The sequence below is a fragment of the Natator depressus genome, chromosome 21, assembly GCF_965152275.1.
Source record: "Natator depressus isolate rNatDep1 chromosome 21, rNatDep2.hap1, whole genome shotgun sequence".
In the NCBI taxonomy this organism is placed as follows: domain Eukaryota; kingdom Metazoa; phylum Chordata; order Testudines; family Cheloniidae; genus Natator; species Natator depressus.
In genome coordinates this window covers 6246659-6255805 of record NC_134254.1, presented here as the reverse complement: position 1 = coordinate 6255805, position 9147 = coordinate 6246659, and the positions used below count along the sequence as shown (strand labels likewise).

At 47.8% G+C, this 9147-nt stretch overlaps 1 protein-coding gene across 1 annotated transcript; it reads right to left on the bottom strand.

Moving 5' to 3' along the window:
• Positions 1-220: 220 nt before the first annotated feature.
• AVPR1B (arginine vasopressin receptor 1B) lies at positions 221-5562 on the bottom strand. Its single transcript, XM_074936475.1, has 2 exons — positions 4653-5562; positions 221-528 (listed from the first exon to the last, which is right to left on the bottom strand). The coding sequence occupies exons 1-2, from the start codon at positions 5560-5562 to the stop codon at positions 221-223; spliced, it is 1218 nt and encodes a 405-aa protein (XP_074792576.1).
• Positions 5563-9147: the final 3585 nt, after the last annotated feature.

The following is a 9147-nucleotide window of genomic DNA, read 5'->3' as shown; positions in this document are numbered from 1 at the left end:
ACGAGGGACACCGTGGTGCTTTCCTGGTTAAATGCACAGGTTCCAGCAGAATAAAATTCTGCCCGATGCAAAGAGACTTTCCTCCACCCCCCACCCCAGGAGGCATCGTGCATGTTCTCCAGTCCCACATCCATTCCAAGTTCGGAGTGACAGGCAAACAGCGAGGAGCGTGCAAGCAGGGGCGTGCGTCCCGCAATGGCAGCTGGCGCGAGCGGCGGTTCTAGAGCACACCCGCCTCCGTCACTGTGTCCTCGTAGGACTGGCCGAAATCTTTCAAGGTCCCCTGCTGCAGCCGGATCCCAGCGGTGGCGGTTCGGTGGCTCTGAGTCAGGATGGTGGTTTTCCTGCTGCAGAGGCTCCCGTTGGAGACTCGCCTCTTAAGGCCAGGCCGGAGGCTCCTGCAGCAGGAGACGTACCACAGCACGTCGTGCAGGAGGTGCCCGCTGAAGAACATGTAAATCCAGGGGTTGCAGCAGCTGCTGAGGCTGGCCAGCAGCACGGTGATGGTGAATGCCACGTTGGTGGACTCTGCAAAGAACATGGGACAAACACCTATGAATTCTCCAGCGGTGCACTGGCGAAGAGGCAGCATGGTCCAGCGGACAAGGCATTGGCCTGCGAGGTAGGTTCTATTCCTGCTTCTGATCTGTTGGGCAAATCACATCCCTTCCCCTCTTTGTCCGTTTCATCTATGTAAACGATCAGGTCTAGGGGGCAGGGACAGTGTGTTTGTGCTGCACCCTGCACAGTGGGGCTCTAAGCTCAGCTGGGCAGGTGTCACTGGCAAACAAATAATAACAATATCCATGCACATTACAGGAGAACAGTGCCCCAGCCAGGACTCTGTGGGGATAGCCTGCACCTTTGCGGGTTGAGGCTGTAAGTCAACCTACATGTGGGGTGTGATCTGGCAGCGTGTGGCGTGTCCATCCTGTTTGAGTGCCTAAGTGAGTGCAAAGAAAGCTCCATTCCCATGCCACAAGAGGGAAGAGATGTGCCTGTGGAACCATCAGGAGCCTGTAAATATTGAGACGGGATGTATGATAAGGGCTAGCTGGTGCCTGGCTTTCCATTTACTGGCTGAAACAATTTCCCAAAGCCATTGTGTGTGTTATGTAACCGTAGAGTGGCTTATGACCTCCTACATTTAAACAGTCGTCACAGACACCTGCAAACACACCTCCCGGGAGCCTCACCGCATACTTTCAGAGGAAGTGATCTGATCTCAGCAATCACAAGGCACCTTTTCAAAAGTCTGCAACTGTTTCGACAAAAGCCTGAAAGCCACCCTACGCTGTCTGTTAAAGAACGGCTGGGGCTACACAGCCCCAGCAAATAGATGAGACGCTTTATCCTGCTGTCCATTATGGAGGTCGCTGAAAACAGTGGACACACTCTCCCCTAGCCTTGTTACATGTCAAAACAATGGAGCAGCTCCTGAGGTGCATCTTTTCCACTCATCTGGGATTGCACAAGGCCAGGATGTTTGCACTGCATTTTGAGGAGTCTGTGCATGCTGCTGAAGGAGCAGAACTCCTGGCCTTGGCTGGATTTCTAATAACAGCAGTGATTTGGATCTGCAGACTTTTCTCTACAAACACGACGGGTGAGCAAATGCTAAGCCTTCTCCATTATTTGTTTAACAAGAAAATAACATGCAGGGCCAGATTCCAGCACCCTTACGCATGAAACATATTCCACTCCTCAAACGGTTCCGTTGAAGTCAATGGACCACTCAGTGAGTCAAGTGCCACCCAGCGTGTGTAAGGGTGTCTGCAGCTCAGTGGGAACAGCGTTATTCTGTCCAGACTATGGTGCAAGCAGCTATTGTCAAGGCCTGGGGAGTGACCATGTTGCTAGGACCAAAGCTTTCCAAGACCCATGAAGTGAGCAGTAAAGCTCCCACTGACTTCAATGGGCTTTGGATCAAGTTTATAGAGGGAGCTTGCTGCAGCATACACAGAAAAGCTCTTGCGGCACAGAGAAAACTGACTAAAGTGCAACTTATCAGCTGCTGTGACACCGGTATATTTTATCAGTTCAAGGGCCCTGAGTCAAAGATTTTTCCACAGGCTTTGTGAGGAGATAGGAGCTGAGCACCAGCCACTTCTTTTCCACCTAGGTTTATCTAAAGTCACCCATTAGCTGCTTTTCTATATCCATGTACAGGAGCTATTCTAATTAAAAGTTTTAAACCAGCAGCTTGAACTCAAAGGATCTGACTCATTTACATTAAGGTCCCTTTTACACTGCTCTAGCAGTGTTAGGAGCCTTAATGTGGGCATGGATTATCTTTACTCCCCTGCCAGAGCGGAGTAAAGGGACTTTGGCGTACATGAGAATCCGGCCCAGGATGGTTTTATTTCTTGAAGAGAACATAGTGCAGAAACTGGACCGGATACATTCCGGATACACCAGACTAAATCTGGAATAATGCCATTAACTTCCACTGGAGTTATTCTGGATTTATGACATTGTAGGAAAGATCAGCACCTGACCCACTGTTTGCTGACCCTGAGTGGCTGTGTAATCCAGCATACCTGTCTGAGTGTTGATACATTCAGTAAGATTCATTTGTCACTACAGGGATCTGATTCAAATGATAAGACAAACTCTGAGAAAACACAATTTGGGATGAAGAGGGTAGAATAGAAAACAATGTAAATAATCTCATTTGAATGTTGTAAAGGCTTTCATTTAGAAGCTGAAATCCTCATGGACCCTGTGAACGGCAATATTGTTGTTAGGCATGTAGGAAGATTACAAATCAAGTTCCTGTCTTCTCCTGCTCCAGTGCCTGAAATTAAAGAAAAAAGAAAAGGAGGACTTGTGGCACCTTAGAGACTAACACATTTATTTGAGCATAAGCTTTCGTGAGCTGTAGCTCACAAAAGCTTATGCTCAAATAAATTGGTTAGTCTCTAAGGTGCCACAAGTCCTCCTTTTCTTTTTGCAAATACAGACTAACACAGCTGCTACTCTGAAACCTGAAATTAAAGACTTAAATCAGTATGAGTAGGTGAGAACTCCTTCCAGTGAAGCAGTTGTTAATTCTATTTCTCTGAACATTAAATAGATACAGATGGTGACTGGAGTTTGGACGGACTGCTCAATGGGAACTGAATTTCAGACACTGTGACTGCTGTGGCTCTATGCCTTAAGGGTGAAATTCACCCTGTGCAGAAAGCCAGCACAAGGCTTAGACATTACTTAAGTCCCTCTTCAGCCTTTAGAGTTAGGTTATGGGTTTTGTGCTGGCCCTTTGCCCAGGGTCTGCATTTCACCCTTATTGAATATCCAGATACTGTTTAAGGTGTGAGGCAGTAAGGGGGAGATCTGCAAAAGCACCTAGAAGATTTAGGAGCACAAGTCCCATTGGCTTTCCCTGGATTTAATTTAATTGTATTTGTTGTATGATTGATTATGTTAGGGTATCTAGAGCCTCAGATCGGAATCTTTATTATTTTACATGGAAATAAATACATGCTTCTGACGATCTCCTCCTAAAAATGCTGCTGTCTTTTGCCTCTATATATCATTGTGAAATGTCACCCGTTGCAATGACTGTGATGAAGCAACACAGAAAACCGGCTTATGTCTGAAGAACTAGTCGATCCTGAGTGTGGCAAAGCTCTGAAGCAAGAACCGAGAACACAAAGTATTGCCAGCAGATTTTGCATCAGGGATAACATGTTAGCACTTTGCACTGGGATTCTGTTAAATGCGTTTTGCAATGGGACATTGGTAACATTTTAAACTCCAAAGATGTAAAAAACCGGCATTTTAATTGATTACAAAGAATGGTTTGTTAGAAGTGTGTCTCTGATCAGCTGGGAAATAATCTGCACCACAGTGAATAGGGGACAATTTCCCAGCCACTTTTTGGGTCACAGACTGAAAATGGTTGAGAAGCACTGTTCCAGGTGTCTGTGTGCGCTCAGAGACACCCAACACACGCCTGCACACTGCTCCTTCTAGGCTAAATGGAGATGAATGATTATTAAAGCATCAGTTTAATAAATTACTGTGTGTGAGAGAGAGACAGACACCCATCTGGTTTATTTTGTATAAGAAGTGTGCTGTCCAATCTATGTGGCTGTGACTATGTGTTTGTATCTTTGTTGACTGAATGTGTCTGTGTATGGAAGAGAGTGTGTATGTATACTTTGTGAGTGAATATGTGAGTATATCTTTGTGACTCTGTGTGTTTGTGTGTGTGTGTGTAGAATCTGTGTGTGTCAATAATCTCTCTCTTGGTTTGTGATTATCTCTTTGTTTATCAGGTGTGTGTGAACAATTTTTTTTGCATATTGGAGGATTGAGTATGTGTTTCTTATGCTGTGCGTATTCTTTGTGTGTTCTGCGTGAGTGTGCGTGTATTGTATTCTGAATGTATATATGCATTCTCTGTGTTCTGTTTTTGTGTGCAGTCTGTGTGTGCTGTGCCTGTTGTGTGTTCTGAGGGTGTATATATTGTATTCTGCATGTGTGTGTGTGTACCTGTGTTGGGGCCAGGGGTCATGCTTTAGAAGCCAATGGCTGCCCTGGATGCCCATCTACACACCCTGGCCTGGAGGTGGCTGTGGCTGGCAAACTGTGTGAGGCTCCCCTGCTCTGCACCCCGGCTCTCCCCCTGCCCTCCCATCACTCACCGTCATCGGGGGCGTTCTCGTCCCACACTGACCACATCTGCACACTGAAGAAGGGCGCCCAGCAGGCGATGTAGGCCAGCACGATGACAAAGGTCATCTTCACCGTGCGGATCTTGGCCCTGGAGATGGTGCGTACGCTGCTCACCCGGGAGGCCTGGCCACAGGGGCACCCTGCTCCTGTCTCTGTCCCGCTCTGCATCTTGCCCCGGAGGTTCTTGCAGATCTCGTGGCAGATGAGGCCATAGCAGGCGGTGAGGATGCCCACGGGCAGGACAAAGACACACAGCGTGGTCCAGGTGATGTAGGCCCGGGCGCCCCAGGGGTACCTGAAGTCAGCCCAGCAGTCCAGCACCCCGGAGCCCTGGTGTACCTCCCGCAACGAGAAGATGAAGACCTGGGGCAGGCTGAGGAGGCCACTGAGCACCCAGGTGGCCCCGATCATCAGATAGGCCTGCCTGCCTGGCTGTTGCAGGGTGCGCAGCGGGTGGCACACGGCGATGTAGCGGTCCAGGGTCATCATGATGAGCATGTAGGTGGAGGCGAACATGCTCAGCACCTGCAGGTACTTGACGGCCCTGCAGAGCAGGTCGGGCCCCAGGAAGCGGTAGGTCACCTCCCAGATCATCTGGGGCAGCACCTGGAAAAGCGCCACCCCCAGGTCGGTCAGTCCCAAGTGCAGGATGAAGAGGTGCATCCTGCTCATCTTCTTCCTCAGCCGGTACATGGCCAGCAGCACCCCCAGGTTGCCCACGGTGGCAACTGCCAGGATGGTGGCCAGCACCCCGATCTCGGCCCGGGCTAGCTCCTCATCCCGGGTGTGGAAGAGAGTCCAGTTGAGATCCCCTGCCTGGGTCAGGACGTCCCCAGGGTCGCTGTAGGGAGTGCTGTTCCTCTCCCAACCCGGCTCCATTGCTGGGAGAGCTGGATGCAGGAGGAGGTGGCCAGCTGGCAAACGGGGGAAGAGAGCTGCTGGTGCTGGAGACAACCTGGGAGCCACCAAACTTCTTCTTCAAAGAGGTGTGTTTAAGATGAATCCCTCTAGCGAGCTGAGCTGGAGCTGCTCCATTTCCTCATCCCCAGACCCTGGAGCTGGGCATTTCCCCTATTGCATTCCCCAAACCTGAGTGAGTTCTTTCTTTCTCTCTCTCCCTGATTTCAGACAAGTCCTGAACTAGCTGATGGCAAATCTCCTCTCCTGTTGGGCAGGTCAATTTCAAACCTTCTTCTGGAGTAATTTGATGCAATATCCCCTTGGAGAGCACCTAAATCCCTCTTCTCCCTCTTGTGCTAGCCAGCTCCAAATCTCCTTTCAACCTGGGCTGGTCAGCTCCCAAATCCCCTCCTTCCCCCTTCTCCCCTGCCGTTAAGTTTCAGAAAAAACCCCTTTCTTTCTTGTTTTTAAAATATGCAATAAAAATAAATAAGCACCTTAGAGATGCGCCCATCTATTGGATTTTTCATCCAAAGGGTAAATTTAAAGAAGCCAGGTTTCCAGTGTTAAAATGTCAGGTCTCGGTTTAGGTGCTGTAGTGCCTTCTGAATGCAGCCTGCGATGTGTGAACAGCATCTGGCTTGGGTCTGAGTTTTATAGCCTGGGAGCTGCCTGCCCTCTCCTGCTCCATTCTGCTGCCACCCTGTTGCTGAGCTGCGGCTGGCTGGAGTCAGAGAAGCAGCACACACAGGTGGCTGGCAATTTCCTCCCTTGGGGAATAAAAGAAGATGCCTTGCATCTCTTCTGCTGAATATCCCCGCTCTCTCTGACTTTCCTACAAAGCTGAGATTTCCAGGGCTTCCAACACCACACCTGTTTTCACCACCAGTGATTTATTTTTAGGAAGGGGGAGGGGGACCCCAGAAATACTCCCCCATCCTTAAATTGTCTGTTTCAATGCTTTAAATGTTCAGGAGCCTCCCAGGCAGGGAACGTTTCTGTCCCTTCTCTCACCCTCTTTCAGTGGTTTGCAGTATCACCTGCCAATCACACCACAGAGCCATATTCCCCTCTTTACGCAGCTCCCAAACCTTCCCACCCCACCTCTTCCAAGATTTGAGGGAGACAAGGTGCGGGAGGTAATATCTTTTATTGGACCAACTTCTGTTGGGGAGAGAGACGAGCTTTGGGGTTTACACAAAGCTCTTTTTCAGACCTGGAAAAGGTACTCAGAGAGTCACAACCATATACAAGGTGGAACAGATTAAGCATAAAGAGTTAGAACATTGCAAGAGAGCATTCAAGGTGAAGTGGGCACTTGACAACTCTGCAATTGTCGGGCAAAGGAGGATCAGTGTGTTACCGCTTGTTGTAATGAGCCATAAATCCAGTGTCTTTACTGAGTTCTGATTCTGAGTATCCAGCGAAGTTATGAATTTAAACTCCAGGCTCATCTTTTGAATGTGTTGTGCCAGTTTCCTTGGAGGATGAGGACTGAGAGGTCAGCTTGGGAGTGACCCTTTGTGAAAAGTGATCGGCCACAGGTGATAGGGTGTTTTGTCCTATCATTTTTCTGTGTGACTTTATTGGAGAGTGTAGTGATTGTCTCATTCACCCACATAGTTGTTATTAGGGCATTTAGTGCACTGGGTGAGGTGCCATCTACTTCCCAAGACTTTCACAGCTAAGGCACTGATTTTAATCTCCGGTATCAATGTACTTTACAGAGGTGGAAGCACAAAAGTACAAAGTAAGGGCCTGATCCAATTCCCGTTAAAGTCAGTGCAAAGATTCTTATTGACTTCAATGCTCTAAGTGACCCAGCTCTGCTGTGACTCACTGCATGACCTCCCCACCTCTGTCCCTCCATAATGGGATAAGGATACTTACCTCCATTACAAGAATTTTGTGAAACTGGTCAAATATTTGATATACTAACAAGCCTGGTTAGTCTTCCTAGCCCAAACACTGCAATTTCAGTTCATCAGACAGCCATCCCCCGTCGGATAGGGAGCAGAAAACTGGCTGCTCCACTGTGGCTAGTTCAGAACAACCTAGGAGCCAATCTCTGGACTGCTAGTGGGAGGGTCTGCCAGCAGCTTCAACACAGCCAGCAAAGAAGAACATATCTTCTGGGAATCCGTCTGCAGAGCAGTTTCAGTCTGGAATAACTGTCCAGTCTCCCTTGTCATAGATTTAGGGTTTGTGCTGTGCAGTTAAAAAAGCCTCATGAAAATTCATGGGAGGGGAAAGGGATGCGAACACATTAATAATTTCCATCAGTAGGCAAAGTGCGTTACATATAGTTTGAGTCAAGAGAAATGCAATAGATGACTCAATTAGAAATGCAATAGATTCTGTCAGCAGACAAGTGCCTCAGAAATTACAGTGCCAAAAACACAGATGATGGAGTACTTATCTCCTGTAAGAAGTAGACTGTGTGTTTCTTTCCTGCAGGAGGCGAATTGTGGTCTTGTGGCTAAACCCTGAGGCTGGGTGTCAGGAGATTTGGTTTCTGTGCCCAGCTCTTCAAAATGTGGCTTTGGGCCAGTCACTTCCCCCTTCTGTACAATGGGGATAATAATATGTCCTGCCTCTTGGGAGTGTTGTGAAGTTTTAATTCATGAATGCTTGTAAAGTGGGCAGCAATTCTCTGCTGGAGAATGCTCTGACAGCAGAGCCCTATCTGCATGTGTGTTTTATATTATTTAGAAGGGATAATTAAGAGGATTTTCCTCAGCTTTGGGGTTTAACACCCCTTTGCCCCATAATATTCTCTCCCCTGGATTTTCACTTCTTTATTCTTAAGATCCCTTTCCCTCTTTCTCTTTCAAAAACTATTTCTCTCCCTCTTTTCTGCCTGCTGCCCTGATTTTCTTACTTCCCAACTGTGTTTCTCTCTTACTAGGAGCCCTAACAGAATCTTCCTTCTTCGTGCAGACCTGCTCTGAGCAGGGACAGATGACATGGCACTTAAAACGCTGGCTGTCCCCTACAGCCCTCTCTCCCCTGGAAGCTAACCACTGCTGTAATTGGTGGAGATGAACCGGGGATGGGAAATTTTAGTAATAACAAAATCCTAGTGTAGACACAATCTGAAAGAGTAGATAGGCCTAAAATGAGACAGCCTCTTCCCCCCTGCTTTGTGCAGATGTGTGGGCAATTGTTTATGTCGCTGGACCTCGCTGGGCTCCATTCTTGAGGATAAGCAGGGAATTGAAATTTACAAAATCCTGCTGTGGTGGAAAAGGATTCCTTTCAGTGTTAGTACGCAGTTCACTGTCTGTAAAATGGGGATAGTAATCCTTCATTCCTTCCCACCTTTTGTCTGTCTTAACTGTTTAGGTTGTAAAAAGAAAAGGAGTACTTGTGGCACCTTAGAGACTAACCAATTTATTTGAGCATAAGCTTTTGTGAGCTACAGCTCACTTCATCGGATGCATACTGTGGAAAGTGTAGAAGATCTTTTTATACACACAAAGCATGAAAAAATACCTCCCCCCACCCCACTCTCCTGCTGGTAATAGCTTATCTAAAGTGATCATTCTCCTTACAATGTGTATG